Genomic DNA, 17,862 nt, shown 5'->3' with positions numbered 1-17,862 from the left:
TTCCTCTTCCTCTTCCTCTTCCTCTTCTACCGTGCGTTTCTCCGTCCGACCGGGGAGCTGCGTAGGTTGGCACTGTTGCTGGCATATTGGGCCATGACGGAAGAAGAGCAGCGAGTGGGTTGGTTGGTTGGACGTGTTCCGTGCCTCCTAGTGCATGAAGAAGGATCGAGATAACGGACGGGTTGAGAAGGCCAGGGAACAGAAGAGAAGCGAGGGGAGGGTATGGTACAACATGTACCAAGGTAGTGTTGTTCCGAATACGTGTACTACTGGGTCCTGGTAGGAAGAGGACTGTAAGCTGGAGGTGCTGTAGGAGGTCAGGTACCTGTAGTTCTCAAGAGGTGTATGTACTCTAGTACATGTAACTAGACTGAGACTAGTTCTTCATGGCGGGACCGAAGGAAGGAAGCGACTCCGATGACATCGGCAAATTTTGCGCCGACCATCCTCTCTCTCAGTGACCACCAGCGCTAGGAGGGTAGTAGGTCCGGAGATCGAGCTACTGACTTCACAGCCTGTGACATTGTCTTCTCACCCATCGTTCACTTCTACCTCAACATGTCAGGTCAGGTACATGTACAATACATGTCGTATATCAATACAGCCTGACTGCATCACGAGCCTCCACGCCCATGCACTGACCTTCCCATCCTCTCCTCGAGCCATTGGTCGTCTCGCTCGATCCTCATCCTCGTCACCCACCGCTGTCCATTTCCTGTCCATGTCCACGACCACGACCCCCCGAAGCTGATCACCACGAAGCATCGATCTGCACCACCTCACTCTCGGTTCCAATCCGTCCATCCATCCATCACGGGGCCGCTTGGCGCTGGGCCACCACAGCCACCACAGCCACCACCGCCATCGCTGCCATCGCTGCCATCCGATCCACCCACCTACCTACTCGCCCGTCCTCCTACACACGCTTTCACGAGAACCACCCACCATGGCGATCAACCACCAAGATGCTTCCATCTTCGACGGTTCAGCATCGCCGCAACCGCAGCCTCTCACGAAACGTGACGTTCGACGCAATCGCATCATGGACAAGCTGTTTGCCATGCAAGCAGGCTTCGCAGCCAACCAGAATCAGCATTATCGCGCACAGTTGCAAGGTGTCCAGGTCGATATGACCTTGGTCCTACGCGCGGATCCCTATCGCAACGATGGTCCACTAGAAGATAGCCACGAGGGGATCCGCGAGCTCGTAGAGCAGGTCATGCAGTCCGATAACCAAGGCCGGGGGGTTGCTCTTTTCGACGACGACAATGTCAAGACCGACTTTTGGGCCACTGCTGGTAAGCGGTACGGCGAGTTTGCGCGCGAGGTCAATGACTCGATCGAACGGCGCGACGCTGACCTTACCATGCTTCATGTAAGTGGCCTCAGATGTGCTCTGGCGGGAGAAGGGTCATCATCTAATCAAATTATCTTCACAGAACAATTATGATGCTGCGCTGCAGGAGCTCGATCGCTTGCACCAGCAACGCCTTCGCCAGGCCGAAGAAGAGCACCGCGAGCTCTCGAACACGATTCGACAACGATTAATAGCCACTCTGAATAAGAAACGCCAGCAACTGTTGCGAGACAAAGATCAAATAGACATATCAGACAGCAACGCTATGCTGCTCCACCCGAACCACTTTAGCATTGGCAATAATGTAGCATCTCCGAGTCAGAATGGGGTTGGAGTCGGCAAGCGAACGCGATATCTGAGACATCACAGGGCAGCGAGTCCAGGACCAGCAGGTACTGAAGCCGAGAATGGTAAGAGAAAGCGAAAGCTGGGTCAGGCCGAAGACGATACTGGCAATGAATCGCCTATACCAAATTATGGCGGCAGAAGTCCTTTTAAAGAGGCAAAGGGCACCCGAGAGTATGCGCAGTTCGAAGCACCAGCATACAGCTTAGAAAGACTGTTCACCGAAAAAGAGCTCGCACTTGCGACAGATCTGGCGAAAAAGGCAACGTATAAATACTTTTACCAAAAAGAGCAGGAACCGTCATCGAATAGCAACGGAACTGCCGTTCCTTCAGTAGATGGCGAAGTCGTGGAACCTGGAGACGCGCAAGGAGATGAGGCCATGGCAGGTGCGCATGGGACGAACACCCCTCCACCGTCCGAGCCACCTGCGGCTGTCGGGATGGAGCGTCAGGCGTCGCATCAAGTGCTCACAAGGGGGGGAGCCAAGGCGAATCCGTTGGCTGCCCTCTCTGACCTGGCCAATGCTGCCGCTGCAGCTTCGAGTACAGAGCCTGTGATCAGGCGGAATCCATTTACACCTGAACAGCCCAGCTTTCACGCCACATCACGAGCTGAGAAATCGGGTGCTCCAGCTCCCGCTCCGGTGAGCAACCTGGACATGGAGAATGACTTTCAAATGATGCATGATGCTGGTGCGGACTACCACACTGCAGACCCCGATGGAGACGTGGAAATGGACCACCAACTGGCAGCAGATGAGGCCAAAGATCTACGACGAAGGCTACTGGATCAAGCTCTTGGCGTTGCCGGTGTACAAGCGCCATATCGTCTCCCACAACTAGAACCTGGGCCTGGTGCTCTGATTGGAAGAGGTGTCGATCGAGAGCCACGTACAGGATTCGCTCCCGTGCAACCTGTTGTGGTACGCATCGAGTCCAGACTCAAGACGACGAACCCTTCGACAGATATCACAAACGGTGCCTCTGGAGGCTCCATGGCTGCCGCACTGAGTGGGAGGCTTGGCGCCGAGCCCATGAGTCGGACTACGAGTGCAGGGGGTACCAGTGAACTTGGCGAGCCTTCCACGTCAAGAGGACGAGGGGGGCGAGGGAGGCTTGTCTGATGCTGTGGAGTGGATGTACTGCTTCAAGCGTGGCGTTCAAGCAGTCGTTGGATTATGGCATCGCTGCAGTGCTATGTTATTACACTTTACCAGCGGCAAAAGTAAGATCCCACGGGGCCAGGAAAGACAATGTAATACTTAATATGCCTTTCTTCTTATCAACCAACAACTCGGACTCTTTCTTGGATGTGCAGAGAGCTCCCGTATTAGTGAGGTACATAAAAGGGGACAGGCAAGGGTACATACATGTACATACACGACTGAGTGGTTCAATGTGAGCTGATGATAATGATATCTACCTACTACCTAGGTAGGTAAGGTACTTGTACATGTACCGCTCTGGGCGACGTATGTACATGGGGGAGGGAAGAGAAGAGAAGGGAAGGGAAGAGAGGGGAGGGAAGAGAAGAGAAGGGGAGGGGGTATGCGTATACTCCATCCGATCTGTACAAACGGCCAACCATGCAGTGTTGCCATGCACGCACGCCGTATCGATGCAATAATAGGGTATGGTATGGTATGCCCCCCTCCCCCCATGTGCCATAAGGTATGTATGTACTACGTAGGTGGCATGTGGTCACTTCATGACCTACATACCTACCTATACCTTACCTTTACCTGATTCATGCGCATTCTTGCATGGGGGGCGGGTCCCTTTCAGGTCACTGCTTGCTGCTTGCTGCTGCTGCTGCTTGCTGATGGATGAGCTTTGTTGAGAGGTTGTGTTTGAAAAGAAAGAAAAAATAAAAACATCAGGAGATGGGAACACTGAATGCGCGCGGGTACCTCCCAACATGTGGCACCACCAGGAAAGGCTACCTACCTTAGGAGGTACATACATACATGTACGTAGGTACCTCTCTTTCCAACACGGTTTGACAACACACACGCACACATGTTGGAACGCCCATCCATCTCTCTCTCTCTTTTTTTCCTCTCTCTCTCTCGCGTGGCGTGTCCATATTGTCAGTCAGCCAGTCGGTGCAGCCTAAAAGGGAAGGGAAGAGAAAAGGAAGAAGAGAGCTTTGAAGATGGAATGGAATGACAAGGTGAGGTTCATGCGTGTGCACTAAATCGTAGCTTGCCAAGAAAACTACCTAGGTACATAACTTTTGTTGATGTTTACCGTTGAACGCGAATCGAGCCCTAAATCATCATCTTAGCTAAGTCGCTTACTTCTCTTCACGATTCCTCGAAATATCGATGCTCGAAACAAAGAAAATTATTACACGAGCAATGTCAGCGATCGACCGATCGGTTCGATCTACCACCACCTGTAGTATCCCATCGCCACGTAAAACATCAGCTTAGAGGCATTCCACAGGAGCGATGACAGGGTGCGAGTCTGATGGTTGTCCAGGATCACATCCGATATCCTTTCTTCCTCGTAAAAAAGTTTCAAGACATCGGAGGACAACTCGGCCTCGCCACCACCATCATCGCCCGTCGCGTCTGCTGCCGTGTTGAGGAAAGATACCGTCTGGACAATATTGACGAACCAGAGATTCAGCGGAATGGGAGCTCCTCCGTCGGCTTGGCGTTCGCGTCGACGCCGGTTGTAAGATGTGGCGAGTGTCTTGACGGTGACGGGACCACCTTCTGCATCCTCGAGCATGGCCTGAAGCATCGCGGGCTGGAAAGTGTAGTTGTCCCCTTGCCGTGCGTCGAGTCGGGTCATGGAGGCGTCGTGCTCGATCACATTGTGTCGCCGCATATCGATCAGATCGAAGGTGTGATCAGGGTGAAGAATCTGGTTGAGAGGTCGGGCAATGGACGAGACGAGAGCTCTGTCCATGTGCAGATGTTGCATTAATGCCTCTTCGACCTGTGCAATCGTGATGTTCTTTCCATCGCGTGGTCTGCACGTTGTCAGAAAACTGTCTCGCCAAATCATGTCAGGCGGTGGCATCTTGCAAGAAACCGTGGTTTGCGAGCGCATTCAAGCCTGGACAAGGGCCGCGGTCTTGCACGTTGCCTCGGACATAGTGACTGTCGACAATGCCGTTTGTGGGTGGCTCGGGACTGCTTGAAACTTGCAGGAAACCGCTCCGGAGGACATCAGTAAGCCCGAGGAGCATCTCGAAGGTAAAAAAAGTGAGTGAAGGAGTTGAACGAACAGAAAAAGGCAGAAGGAGCTATCAGAAGGTATCTCGGTTGGCGTAGCAAAGGAGCAGTGATCAGAAGCAAAGTCGAGAGGAGGGCTTCGTGTTTTCCATGTCCTGAGGAATAAAGGTGCTTGCGTATGCATTCTCTGGCCTCTGCATAGCCGCTTTCTGAAGCTCGTGTTCAAGCTAGTCGCTGACAGCATACAGCTGAGAAGGATGTTTGTGTACCACACTCTGTCATCAGCTGAAGCTGGTGTCGACGCGCAGGTCGTGAAACTTGCCTGGCACGACCATCAGCAGGTTCATTGATATATGCTTATCCCAGTAGCTCGTTCTCTCAGACCTTTCGTTATATGTAGAATTCTTCTGGCCAGCCCATCCGACCCATGGAGTCTCCAAATTTCAAACCATCCTTGTTCGACACCATCTTCATTGCCATATTCCACGTCGTCAATCTTTACATCCCCTGGCATCGTCTCCCTGGCCTTATCGGGGCGTTCAATCTTAGTTTCCTCCGAGTCGAGTTGAGACAATACAATCTCCATGATGGGTACGCATCCGCAGATCATCAAGGAAAGCTCGGAGACATCACCGGATTGAACAAGCGATATATCGGTACTCGAAATTCAGATGGTACAGATAACTCCCTCGAGCTGCGGAAGATGGGATGTGCTGGCATGAGATTTGGGCGTAGCTTCAATCGCAAGTATTGTCAGAAGCCGACAGAAGATGAGTTGTGGAACCCAAGTCCCAGGGAAGTCAGCCTGGCCTTCATGGCGAGAGAGCCGCAAGATTTCAAACCAGCGACTACACTGAACCTTCTCGCGGCTGCGTGGATCCAGTTCCAAGTCCATGACTGGTTCAATCATGAAGACGTAAGTGTACTACTCATTCTGCACAGGAATCATCAAGTTAACGGGCCTAGAACGATATAGCATACGATATCCCGCTTCGAAAAAGTGATCCGTGGCCGGCAGACCATATGAAGCTGTTCCAGACTAAGCCAGACACCGTCTTGGACCCCTCCGACGAGCTCTGTCCTGGCTACCGCAACGCCAACACTGCTTGGTGGGACGGCTCACAGATTTATGGCTCAAGCGAGAGCGTCACACTGTCTTTGCGAAACAATCGTCCGAATGGCAAGCTCGTCCTAGAAAGGGTTGGCACAGAGGATCGATTCCTTCCACGCGATAGCGATGGCACGCCCAAGGTGGGCTTCAGTGACAATTGGTGGCTCGGAGTGGAGTTGCTACACACGCTCTTTGCCCTCGAGCACAACGCAATCTGTGACAAAATCCAACAGGCGCATCCCGAGTGGACAGGGTGAGTGCAGTGATTGCATACATGCGACCGGAGGTGCAGGCTGACATTATGCAGTGGCCAGGTCTTTGACAAGGCACGGATCGTCAATTGTGCGCTCATGGCCAAAATTCATACGGTATGACTTTTCTCCTCATGGCCGACTGCTGTTTCCCCGACTCTGACCAATACTGTACAGGTCGAGTGGACTCCCGCCATTCTAGCTCATCCTGCGCTTCAGATCGGGATGCACGCCAATTGGTGGTTAGTATGCACCAGAAATGATCCCTGCTGCACCTGGAACATCCTCACTGACTGTGGGCGCACAAATATAGGGGTATTGTTGGCGAGCAGCTTACCAAAGCAGTGGGCCGTGTCTCAAAAACCAGTGAAGACATTAGCGGCATTCCAGGCTCGGGTGTAGACCACCACGGCATCCCCTATTCCCTGACAGAAGAGTTCGTCTCGGTGTATCGCATGCATTCTCTGATCCCAGGTAAGTCCACGGTTCCAGCCTGTATATGCCTCGAGCTCGAGCTCAAGCTCATGGTAGTCAGACAACATCGCGCTCTTCGGCGCAGTCAGTGGCAAGCACATTAGCACGATTCCTACAGAAGATGTCATCTTTCACAAATCTCTCGATGCCATCAAAGCCGGCGCTAGCTTTGCCGATGCGTTCTACTCTTTCGGCATCAACTACCCTGGCGCCATTACCAACAACAATTATCCCAAGGTACTGCAACGTCTTCCCACACCCGATGGCCAGCTCCGAGATATGGGCACAGTAGATATTCTACGCGATCGGGAGCGTGGCGTCCCACGATACACCGCTTTCCGGCGTTTGCTTCGTATGTCTGTTCCCAAGACGTTCGAGGAGCTGACTGGCGGCAACAAAGAGCTTGCCGTCAAGCTGAGTAAGGTCTACGGGGGAGACATTGACAAAGTCGATACCTTGGTCGGCTCTCATAGCGAGCCTCTTGTGGAAGGCTTCGGTTTCAGCGACACAGCGTTCCGCATATTCATCGTCATGGCGAGTAGGCGCCTCAAGAGCGATCGTTTCATTGCCGGTGCTTGGAACGCTGAAATGTACACACGGGAAGGTTTCGACTGGGTGCAGAACACTACCATGAGCGATGTACTGGAGCGTCATTTCCCAGAGTTGAAAGCGCTCTTGCCCAAGAAGACCAACGTCTTCGCCCCATGGGACAAGTTGCCAGAGTCCAAGGCATACCCGGGGATGGAGACGAACGCGCCTCCATCGTAGATGCTTGGCGGGAGGGCAGTCGTCGAGGGATTCGGAATCAATTCAGTCTCATTATCAAAAGTAGCAAGTGTGTTATCATGCAGCGTGAACATAGGACGCGAGTCTTGCCTTTTCTCTGTAGTCGTTGTGGGAAGCCTGTGTATAGGCGACGAAGGCGAGTGACTCAGGTACGGAGCACATCGTTAGCCACTATTGGCGGGAATAAGCTTGGCATGGCTCAGGTAGGGATCGTTCGTTGGCCTGGGCATATTCAACCTTGCGCCGCGGGCCGTATATTCTTCACGGCTTGAATGCATTTGTCGCATTCAACACTTCTCCACTTGGCCTCCGACTGATTTGTTCCGTGATTCTGATCCAGGCAGCACAGCAACAGTAGGTCGTCCGAAGCTGCCGCATCCACGTATCCATCCCACTCTTCTACGCTCAATCACGAGCTGTGAGGCAAGGGAAAGTTCCAAGGCTGGACCTCGCGCAGCTATACGATGGTGTACTGCTGCTAGCCATGGGAAGTGGACCCCAACAAGGGCCAATTCAAGTACTGCACTGCCGCAAGTGTCGCAGATGTCTCACGCGCGGTATTGTCGACAGACTTCTCACACCACACGCGTATGCTCCTTGTCGCTTGTCATACGTCTTTCCCATCCTGGCGCCAGGATGTCGGAGAGAACGACGGCTGCAAGAGAGACACGCATCGTTACTGTGCGCGTGCAGGTACCGACGGTGAGGGTGATGGCAATGGTGAGGGTGATGGCGGTGGTGAGGGTGATGGCGGTGGTGAGGATGATGGCGGTGATGTGATGAGGGTGATGGCAGTGATGTGGTGAGGGTGAGGGGGAGGGTGAGGGTGATGGTGAATGGTGAATGGTGATGGTACCTCTACGGTTCTACCTAACGGTGCGAGCGGGTGCAGGTGCGAGTGAGACGCGTGGAAACGGCGACGTCATTGCCTCTTTTCTACGCGACGAAGGAAGACCTGAGAGTCCATCCGACTCCGACTCCGACTGCATTCAAGTTCATGTTCAACCCGAGAGCTCCGGTGGGAGCACGAGTTTGTTTGTTTGCATCATCGCAAATTTAGTGCAGCTGCCTCTTCTCTTCTCCTCCTCCTCCTCCTCCTTCTCACCCATTCCCATTCCCATCACCACCACCCAAACTTCTCTGTTTTTGCAGCTGAAGCGACAACATGGATTCCCTCCCCGTGCAGTCGCAGAGCGATATGCCTGCTGATGGAGCGCACAGCTTGACCGAACAGCAGGACACTTGGTCCGTCTACACCAAGACGCGCTCGACCATCAACGAGCAGCCGCTGAGCAAGGATGAGCTCGACAAGATGACCAAGTGGTTCCATGCCACCATGTACTTGTGTCTCGGCATGCTCTATCTCAAGGAGAACCCTCTGCTCAGAGAGCCGCTCAAGAAGGAGCACTTCAAGTCGAGACTGCTGGGCCACTGGGGAAGTGATGCGGGACAGTCCTTCACGTGAGCTCTCCGGAAAGACATTGAAATGCAGAGTTTCGCACTGACGCCGCTCCAGTTACATCCATATGAACCGACTGATCAAGAAGTATGACCTCGATTCCTTTGTCATCTCCGGCCCTGGCCACGGCGCACCCGGACTCATCTCCAACTTCTACTTGGAAGGCGTCTACAGCGAGGTTTACCCGCACAAGAGTGAAGACGTTGAAGGTCTCCAGAAGTTCTTCAAGGCATTCTCGTTCCCAGGAGGTATTGGCAGCCACATGACACCAGAGGTAAGCATCGCAGCGGTTGCCAGATATGGGGTTCGGACTCTGACTTGAAGTAGACTCCTGGCTCCATTCACGAGGGTGGCGAGCTTGGCTACTCACTCTCGCACGCTTTCGGTGCCGTATTCGATCACCCACAAACCATTGCCCTGACGATCGTTGGCGATGGCGAGTCCGAGACTGGTCCCCTTGCCACAAGCTGGCACAGCAACAAGTTCCTCAACCCCATCACTGATGGGGCCGTGCTTCCAGTGCTTCACCTCAACGGCTACAAGATCAATAATCCAACAGTACTCGCGCGTATTGATCAAGAGGAGCTTCGAAGCTTGATGGTGGGTTACGGATGGACACCGTATTTTGTCGAAGGCAATGATCTCGAGACCATGCACCAGGCAATGGCCGGTACGATGGAGCGTTGCGTCAACGAAATTCGGGCATACCAGAAGCAAGCCCGCGACTCGGGCAAGGTTTTTAGGCCAAGATGGCCGATGATCGTGCTACGCTCACCAAAGGGCTGGACCGCACCACGCAAGGTTGGAGGTCACTATCTGGAAGGCTTCTGGCGTGCTCATCAGGTTCCTCTGCCAAAGGTGCATACCGACCCCGAACAATTGAAGGTGCTGGAGACTTGGATGCGAAGTTACAAGCCAGAAGAGCTATTCACAGAAGAGGGCAAACTGGTTCCGGAATTGAGAGAGCTTGCGCCAGCCAAAGGCAAGCGCATGAGCGAGAATCCAATCACCAATGGAGGCGTTCTCAAGAAACCACTGCGACTTGAAAATTGGAGAAACTACGCAATCGAAGTCAAGAAGGGGGGAATCACGAACACCTCGGGCATGGCCAAGTTTGGCGAGTTCCTGCGCGATGTCGTGCGGGACAATATGACCAACTTTCGCTTGTTTGGCCCTGACGAGACCGAAAGCAACAAGCTGTCGGCAGTGTACGAGGTTGGCAAGAAGATCTGGGTCAATGGTATGCTCCCTGAGGACGAGGATGGTGGCAATCTGGACCCGAACGGCCGCGTGATGGAGATTCTCTCCGAGCACACGTGTGAGGGCTGGCTTGAAGGATACACACTCAGTGGTCGTCATGGCCTGTTCAACTCGTACGAGCCATTCATCCATATTGTCGATTCGATGGTCGGCCAGCACGCCAAGTGGCTTGAGAAGTGCGCCGAAGTCGAGTGGAGACAGGCTGTCGCATCCCTCAACATCCTCCTCACAAGTACCGTCTGGAGACAAGACCACAACGGCTTCACCCACCAGGATCCCGGTTTCCTCGATGTTGTGATCAACAAGTCTCCGGAAGTCGTCCGTATTTACCTGCCTCCTGACGGAAATTGTCTCCTCTCAACGATGGATCACTGCTTGCGTAGCGAGAACTATGTGAACGTCGTCGTAGCCGACAAGCAGAATCATCTCCAATATCTCGATGTCGAGCAAGCCGCTTCGCATTGCGCTCGGGGCATTGGAATCTGGGATTGGGCTTCTAACGACTACGGTGCCGAGCCTGACGTCGTCATCGCGTCTTGCGGTGATGTTGTGACCCAAGAGGCCCTGGCTGCGACCGCCTTGCTGCGCGAATATCTACCGGAGCTCAAGATCCGTTTCGTCAACGTTGTGGACCTGTTCAAGCTCCTGCCAAACGGATACCACCCACACGGAATGACAGCTGTTGAGTACGAATCGCTCTTCACCAGCAACAAGCCTGTGATCTTCAACTTCCACTCCTACCCATGGCTGGTACACCGTTTGACCTACAGCCGCAAAGGCCAAGACTTGATGCACGTGCGCGGCTACAAAGAGAAGGGCAATATCAACACCCCTCTCGAGCTTGCCATCCGCAACGAAGCAGATCGATACTCCTTGGCTATTCTGGCGATCGACCATTTATCGGAAGTGCTAGGTAACAAGGGCTCGGGTCCGCGTGAGAAGTTGGTCGAACGAAAACTGTCTGCGGAGAAATATGCGTACGAGAATGGCCTCGATCCAGAAGACTACAACACGTGGCAGTGGCCCTACTGAAATGCAGGGCATAGAGCAGGCAAAAGGTGCAGCTCGCCCATGGAGAGACAGGTGGTGATGAGACGGAAGATTGAATGAGTGTAACGAAATGAGTACCTGGTTAGACGGGTCACGTACATGTTGCGGGTGTCGCTTGATCGCTCCAGACTCCAGAGAAGAGAGAGGGGTGGATCGGCGGCTACATTGCACTAGCTCAAATAGGCAGGTATCCACTTTCAGAAGATGCCGTCTTGAGAAAAGTCCAAACTGCATTTCTCACAGGCAACTCTTGTTCTCTTTTGACAATATAACATACATTACCCTGCCTACCTAGCTCAGTAAGGATGGTGCCCAAACCCCGTATACCGGTCACAGTCAACGACTTTCTCGTCCTGCCATTGCTGCTTCCTCCAACGCCTGCTTATCACGCACACACGGCCACTCACTACCTCTACATGCGCCCGAATGCGCCCAAAGTGCCTTCGGATTCCACACCACGCGAGCTCTTCCTCGTCAATCTCCCCACTGACACCACAGAGCCACACCTGAGACATCTTTTTGCCTCGCAACTCGGCGGGGCGAGAGTCGAAAGTGTCGCGTTCGAAGGCGCACGAGTGGGGAAGAGCATTTCTGCGCCTGTCGCGCCTGTTCAGCAAGGAAAGAAGCGAAAGCGGGGAGCCGAAGCATTCCAAGAGGGCGGTGATCTGCCAGAGACATGGAGCCGGAATGTGCTACGCAGTGGCAGTTCGGCGGTCGTGACGTTTGTGGACCAGGACTCGGCCAAATTGGCGTTGAAGGAGGTCAAGCGGGCAATCAAGTCGCGAGCAGAAATTACTTGGGGAGAAGGCCTGCGAGATCTACCAGATCTGGGGAGCGCACGATACAAGTCACACCACGAGCTGCGATTCCCTGATCGTGCTGTACTGCAGCAGAGTGTGGATATCTTCATGGCGAACTATTCGGCGCAAGAGGAAGCGAGAGCGAAGCTCAGGGCGAAGTTGAGGAGTGAACCTGACGAGGATGGATTCATCACTGTGACGAGAGGTGGGAGACAAGGACCGGGAAGAGCAGAGGAAGCCAAGGCGAAGGAAGAAGAGTTTAAGAAGAGGGAGAAGTCGAGAATCAAGGAGGACTTCTACCGCTTCCAGACGAGGGAGAAGCGAAAAGAGGAGCAGATGGGGCTGGTGCACCAATTCGAGGAAGATCGCAGGAGAGTGGAGGAGATGCGGAAGAGGAGGGGGAAGATGAGGCCGGAGTAATCTTCTCTACTCAAAATAGTTACTACTTTTCGCTCTGACATGGAAGTTCGCTGGTGTCGGACTTGGTGACCTCGTGGTTCTCCTGTTGAACCAACATCGTCTCTCAATCGTCTGCGCTGGCTTAGAAGGTCCTACACCCAAAGATCTGAGGCTAATGCAGAACTGCAATATCTATCAAGCTATAGGTTCGGTAATGCCTGCGCTGAGTAGAACTACGTGTGTTCAGAGGGGCCACTATTGGAGAACTGCAAATATGTTGCAGCCTACTGAAAGATTATTGTTTGCACAACTTGGACACGAAAACCATGGCCTGCTTCGCTGTCGATGCTTTGGTAGGCGTACGATAGGATATCCCAGACCATTGACAATCCTCAGTCTCGAGAGCAATTAGCACCACGTGGAATAAAGAATGACTTTGTGCGTTTGTACCATAAAGTGTCGACGGATCTGGCGAATGGATAGCGCAACTTTGGTGCCAAATGGTCGAACAAAGACATGTTTGGGACGTGATGTGGCAGACCGGCAGTACCGCAGCTCAGCCGTTCAACGGCACTGTTCTCATCCTGAAGAGAGGATTACATACTTCCTAATGGTCTCTCCAGAACGGCAGCTATGGATCAAGGTGGAGTCCAACGCCTGGCTGGCCTTCGGACTTCGTAAACGATATATCAAAAGAGCTCGTGAGTCGTCAGCACGTCAAACGACTGCGTGTGATCTGACTTTGTCATACAGCCGTAAAGACCATACGCAAGACTTGGGCCAACTTGACCGAGCCTGAGAAGGTCGCCATCGGCGTTCTGTTGACCACAAACCAGGCTCGCGAAGACAACCTGACAGAAGTCGAAAATGCACTTCCTCCCAGACCAGATGATGATGCAGGCGCCCGGGTGGACAAGACCAACTACCTCACTGCGCTGCGAGACCTCAGAAATGCCACTGCGCGAGCTGCTCTCAGCACTGTGGCGCTGAGCCAAGGTCGTGCACTGCATGTCGATCCATACAATTGTGCCGCCAGGTTACTCGCACGGTATACGACGCTTCTCGCTTCCGACACGCAGTTGACTGCGCAGATCAACAACTACTGGTCTGGCCTGCGAGGGCCGGCAGACACTCCGCCTCCCTCTCAAGGTGGCGATGCAGCGAATTCCACCGCCTTGGACATGCCACCTGCTCCCACTGACTCTTGGCTTGGTGGCTTTGCTCTCGGAAGAGGTGGGCAGGCGATACCTGGCGTGTACCTAAGACAGAACAGACACGGCCAAATCATGGACCGTGTGTGCGTCAAAGATGCCGTGTGGCCTTATGACCCTGAATCGGCGGAAGAGATGCATTCGTTGTGGGATCCCGACGTCGCTCCCGATGTATTCAATCACGATTTGAAGCAGCCGTCGGAGATTGGCGCCTTGATCAGACTCAATGCGTTGGCCGGATCGAACAGCATCATCAAGCTCCGCAATTGGCACCGTATCTCTCGGAACAATCGAGTATACCAGTACCGCATGTATCTGGAGTGGTGCAGCTTTGGTGACTTGTACGGGCTTTCTCGAAAGTACACGCCGTATGCAGACATTCGTCGGGTGCCACGGCCAGAGGACCCTCTCGAGGAGGACTGGTTACCGGAGGCCTTCTTGTGGTCCTGTTTGGAGAGCCTCGCCGAGGCCGCTTTGCTCATGGAGACTGGCAGCTTGCTGTCACTTCAGTTTCCGTGGTCACAGATCATGTAAGCGATGGAATCTGTACGAACATGCGTGTGTGTCGGGGCTAACTTTGTGCACGTCCAGACATGCAGATCTAAAGCCTGAGAATATATTCTTGGCCTCCAATATCACCAATCGATATCCCGGCTATCCAACAATCAAGCTCGGAGACTTTGGACTAGCGAATATCATATCGCATGATGGAAACAGAGTGCTCCCTCCTGCTCGATATTACCAGGGAACCGAAAAATGCCGAGCCCCTGAGCAAGTCGACAACACACAGCCAGTCAACGAGCAGACCAACGTCTGGGGTATCGGCGTGGTTATGTGGGGCCTGATGAATTCAAGGACTAATGCGCTCCAGTTCTATACCAGAACCGTTGATCCCGGTCCACCTGTAGTGGTGACTTGGGTCCCTACCAACCCACGAAGTCCTGATGTGGTCTGGTCTCCAGATCACGTCTCACGGTATAGCGGCGTGCTCAGAAGATTGGTTCTCGAATGCTTGGAGCCTGTACCTGACGATCGGCCTTCGCCTGCTATTTTATTGGCCACGATCAGAGCGGCCACCAGGTCAGATACTGCCCGCGATCGTGCTAGTGGGCTCAGAAACGCAGACAGGAATGATGAGAGGTGGCTGAGTGATGCCCACAGTCTCAAGCTATCTGCTGAAAGATATCCTCATCATGCACAGCTCTCACTACACATGGACGATGCGCCAGAACCAGACAAGACCGTGACGGCAGTAGGGCCGGGCGGAGATGGTGTCTTTGGGCCCATTCCTGTAGGTGGAGTCATCCATACAGAGTAGACATTTCAGTAAATGGGACGATTGGATCTCCGAGCGATGGCGTTGTTCTTTTCACGGCGGCTCAAGTCCAAATTCATGAGTGTACGGCGAATTGGCAGATCTGGATTTGACGAACAAAGAACGATCGGATGCGGCCTGTTGTTGGGTGGACATGGCGATTGCTCTTCGCACGTCGCCAAAGACGGAAGAAAATGTGATCGGGATCAAAGAAACGTCGAAATGCGTGGCATTCATTCATTATTCGCATGCGGTCTACTGGCAGCATAATACCGTCCAGCATCATACACCAATTTTTCTGCCAGACTTTACTGACAAAAAGTCTCTCGGCAGATATCAGCACTACGATGGCCGCAGCAGCAGCAGCAACAGCTGCAGCCAATTTGGCCCTTTGGCTCGCACTCGAAATTGAAGGATGGCGAACACCACGAATCGCAAGAGGGGTGAGTACTGTACCAAGCAAGCAGCGTCCGATTGCTGCGACCAGAAGTGGGGTATGGAATCGCATGACCGCTGCTGAGCGAACTGCAATGGCGACGGAAATCACAAACTTCCGAACCAGTCAAGGCAATATCGACAATGTCCGAACGAACAACCCCATACCACCAGTCCCAACCGACTTTGACGACCGAGGCGCAGCGCGGGCTTACTTGACTCCTCTGGCAAACATTAGAGCCGCATTGGCCGCTGCTCGGCAGGCCGCAGTCCAACTTCGAACCATTCGACAGACCCATGGTCTCTCAGGCACGACTGTTGCGTTGCTGCAAGGTTTTGAGGCCGCTTACTTGGCTGAAGAAAACCGGATAACAGCTCTTACCGGGAATTTCCAGCAAGCCGTGGTAGCAGAGGGTGCCCGTCGAGCAGCAGCAGGACTTCCGCCTCTAGCCAGTGACGACGGTGGTCACGCCGGTGGGGGCAGACTACCCCCTCCGCCGAATAATGTGTGGGTGAGTGAGCAAGCTGCTCCATAATGGTGCTGTCACATGCGCAGGCAAATAACGAGTCCTACAGGTCGGAGGATGGCCATTGACACCAGGCGGTCAAGCTCGGCCTGTCGTCTACGTGAGACAGAATCGTGTTGGCAGGATCACAGACGTGAGTAATGGAAAAAGAAAAAAAAGGTCACAACAGCAGCAGGATTCCCCTGAGACTGATCTATTATGTAGCGTGTCTGTGTCAAGGACACTCCGTGGCCGATGGGGTATCCGTCGGCTACCCACCCGATCGCAAGGGAACACGTGCAGCGTTGGGATCCCGATTTCATTCCTCCGACCAACAATCACTATGACAGAAAACCTGCAGAGGTATGTGAGGTGTATCCCTTCTCTCTCCGTCAAGCATTGTCAAGGGTACTGACGAAGGGACTAGATCGGAGCTTTGGAAAACATGCGTAACATCGTTGGCAGCGACAGCATCGTCCAGATGCGAGGCTGGCATAAGATCTGGCACCAAAACCAGCTGCGATGGTATAGGACGTATCAGGAGTGGTGTAAGTTGCAAATCACATCCACAAAAACAAAGACAGAACTTCCCGCTGATGATGAATTCGTGGGCACATAGGTGGCTACGGAGATATATACCATCTTTCTCGAAAGTACCAGCCCTATCTTACACGCAGCGGTATTCCATCTCCGCCCCCCGCTCAGCAAGACTGGCTACCTGAAGCCTTTGTGTGGAGCGTCTTTGAAAGTCTTGCGAGAGCTGGCCGGATCATGTCACGAGGAGCCGTGACTGGAGCTGGACCGGGCAATTGGTCACAGGTTATCCACGCTGACTTGAAGCCCATGAACGGTAAGGGGGAGACCGCCCGTGTTTCTGACATGTGCAATATTATTTATTCGTGGTTGCACACATCGTTCTGACGAGAAAGTTGTTTAGTCTTCCTGGGCGAGAATACCTCGGGCCTGCACAGCGGTTACCCACTGGCCAAGATTGGCGATTTTGGCTGCGCCATGATCGTTCCGCATGATGCCACCAGAGGGGCACCGCCTCATGAATATTTACATTGGGGGACTGATTACTGTCATGCTCCGGTAAGTTTACCCTCCCAAAGAAAAAGAAAAAAAAAAGAAATCCCCCCAATACACACACACACAGTAGTAAACAAAAGGGGCTCATGAAAGAAACATTACAGGAACAACAAGCCCTCAACGCCAACGGCACCCACGACCTCTCCGAAAAAACCAACGTCTGGCAAGTCGGAATCACCATGTGGGCACTCCTCCACTCCGACTGGAGCGCCGGTCCCAATATAATGAGTCAAGGTCCCTACAACCCCCCCGGTGGCCCACTTGTCCATCCTCGCGCCCGCAACCCCATGACAGCCACATTCCCACTCGAAATTCAAACCCACTATTCCATCCACCTCATCTCGACCATCTACCGCTGTCTCCGACACGACCACACGCAACGCTACACTTTCGATGAGATCCTGGCAAGATGTCGCAACTCCCAAATCGCTCTTCCGCAACAATATCGTTTGCGACAATCGCCGCGCGACGATGCGAGATTTTTGAATAATGATAATGCGATCAAACTTGATGAGGACCGCTGGCCGTTGGGCGCGCCGTTGACGAGACATTGGTATCGGTTGAATGATCAGGCTGAACCTCCTGTGCCGGCGAGAGGTGCTGGGGGAGACGTTAGAGGTATGGGTATACTTCCGCCGCATGGGACGGGTGTGCCGGGGTGATGATGATGATGATGATGATGAGGGGCTTGTAATGGATGTTTATTAATGTTATTGTGATTATTAAATGTGTAGAGGGGAAAGAGGGTCGAGTTGTGGTAGTAGTACCTAAGTAGATGCGACAGTCGAGATGCTATTGAATATTATCGTTTGTGCACACATATT

The 17,862-nt window shown here is 53.3% G+C and overlaps 7 protein-coding genes across 7 annotated transcripts; 6 read left to right on the top strand and 1 right to left on the bottom strand.

Moving 5' to 3' along the window:
• Nucleotides 1-759: 759 nt before the first annotated feature.
• Nucleotides 760-3,355, top strand: SEPMUDRAFT_132109 (uncharacterized protein). Its single transcript, XM_016902472.1, has 2 exons — nt 760-1,375; nt 1,440-3,355. Exons 1-2 carry the CDS (start codon nt 947-949, stop codon nt 2,826-2,828), a joined length of 1,818 nt encoding a protein of 605 aa, XP_016762573.1. The 5' UTR covers nt 760-946; the 3' UTR covers nt 2,829-3,355.
• A 710-nt stretch (nt 3,356-4,065) lies between these two features.
• SEPMUDRAFT_148157 (uncharacterized protein) lies at nt 4,066-4,972 on the bottom strand. Its single transcript, XM_016904745.1, has one exon. It carries the CDS (start codon nt 4,765-4,767, stop codon nt 4,093-4,095), a length of 675 nt encoding a protein of 224 aa, XP_016762572.1. The 5' UTR covers nt 4,768-4,972; the 3' UTR covers nt 4,066-4,092.
• Nucleotides 4,973-5,319: 347 nt separating this feature from the next.
• Nucleotides 5,320-7,496, top strand: SEPMUDRAFT_62816 (heme peroxidase; the record flags this gene model as incomplete). Its single annotated transcript, XM_016909612.1, has 6 exons — nt 5,320-5,814; nt 5,859-6,256; nt 6,311-6,371; nt 6,432-6,496; nt 6,568-6,728; nt 6,790-7,496. 6 exons carry the CDS (start codon nt 5,320-5,322, stop codon nt 7,494-7,496), a joined length of 1,887 nt encoding a protein of 628 aa, XP_016762571.1.
• Nucleotides 7,497-8,633: 1,137 nt separating this feature from the next.
• SEPMUDRAFT_148156 (D-xylulose 5-phosphate/D-fructose 6-phosphate phosphoketolase) lies at nt 8,634-11,527 on the top strand. Its single transcript, XM_016904744.1, has 3 exons — nt 8,634-8,975; nt 9,031-9,247; nt 9,301-11,527. Exons 1-3 carry the CDS (start codon nt 8,680-8,682, stop codon nt 11,263-11,265), a joined length of 2,478 nt encoding a protein of 825 aa, XP_016762570.1. The 5' UTR covers nt 8,634-8,679; the 3' UTR covers nt 11,266-11,527.
• Nucleotides 11,528-11,571: 44 nt separating this feature from the next.
• Nucleotides 11,572-12,659, top strand: SEPMUDRAFT_148155 (uncharacterized protein). The gene has a single exon (XM_016904743.1). The coding sequence runs from the start codon at nt 11,589-11,591 to the stop codon at nt 12,501-12,503; it is 915 nt and encodes a 304-aa protein (XP_016762569.1). The 5' UTR covers nt 11,572-11,588; the 3' UTR covers nt 12,504-12,659.
• Nucleotides 12,660-13,092: 433 nt separating this feature from the next.
• On the top strand, nt 13,093-15,188 carry SEPMUDRAFT_155165 (kinase-like protein; the record flags this gene model as incomplete). The annotated part of the gene is made up of 3 exons (XM_016907603.1): nt 13,093-13,183; nt 13,236-14,223; nt 14,285-15,188. The coding sequence occupies 3 exons, from the start codon at nt 13,093-13,095 to the stop codon at nt 15,009-15,011; spliced, it is 1,806 nt and encodes a 601-aa protein (XP_016762568.1). The 3' UTR covers nt 15,012-15,188.
• A 167-nt stretch (nt 15,189-15,355) lies between these two features.
• Nucleotides 15,356-17,773, top strand: SEPMUDRAFT_155164 (uncharacterized protein; the record flags this gene model as incomplete). Its single annotated transcript, XM_016907602.1, has 8 exons — nt 15,356-15,451; nt 15,476-15,955; nt 16,020-16,103; nt 16,175-16,312; nt 16,377-16,497; nt 16,569-16,799; nt 16,887-17,041; nt 17,143-17,773. 8 exons carry the CDS (start codon nt 15,356-15,358, stop codon nt 17,698-17,700), a joined length of 1,863 nt encoding a protein of 620 aa, XP_016762567.1. The 3' UTR covers nt 17,701-17,773.
• Nucleotides 17,774-17,862: the final 89 nt, after the last annotated feature.

This window comes from Sphaerulina musiva, assembly GCF_000320565.1.
Source record: "Sphaerulina musiva SO2202 unplaced genomic scaffold SEPMUscaffold_3, whole genome shotgun sequence".
Taxonomy (NCBI): Eukaryota; Fungi; Ascomycota; class Dothideomycetes; order Mycosphaerellales; family Mycosphaerellaceae; genus Sphaerulina; species Sphaerulina musiva.
The sequence above is the reverse complement of the archived record's forward strand: the minus strand, read 5'-3'. Positions and strand labels throughout refer to the sequence as shown.

Bases quoted from the DNA above. Each gene is read 5' to 3' on its own strand.
- SEPMUDRAFT_148156 (XM_016904744.1), top strand. From the start codon at position 8,680: ATGGATTCCCTCCCCGTGCAGTCGCAGAGCGATATGCCTGCTGATGGA. The intron at 8,976-9,030 runs GTGAGCTCTCCG...ACGCCGCTCCAG, and splicing joins GATGCGGGACAGTCCTTCAC to TTACATCCATATGAACCGAC. The intron at 9,248-9,300 runs GTAAGCATCGCA...GACTTGAAGTAG, and splicing joins GCAGCCACATGACACCAGAG to ACTCCTGGCTCCATTCACGA.
- SEPMUDRAFT_148155 (XM_016904743.1), top strand. From the start codon at position 11,589: ATGGTGCCCAAACCCCGTATACCGGTCACAGTCAACGACTTTCTCGTC.
- SEPMUDRAFT_132109 (XM_016902472.1), top strand. From the start codon at position 947: ATGGCGATCAACCACCAAGATGCTTCCATCTTCGACGGTTCAGCATCG. The intron at 1,376-1,439 runs GTAAGTGGCCTC...TTATCTTCACAG, and splicing joins CTGACCTTACCATGCTTCAT to AACAATTATGATGCTGCGCT.
- SEPMUDRAFT_148157 (XM_016904745.1), bottom strand. From the start codon at position 4,767: ATGCGCTCGCAAACCACGGTTTCTTGCAAGATGCCACCGCCTGACATG.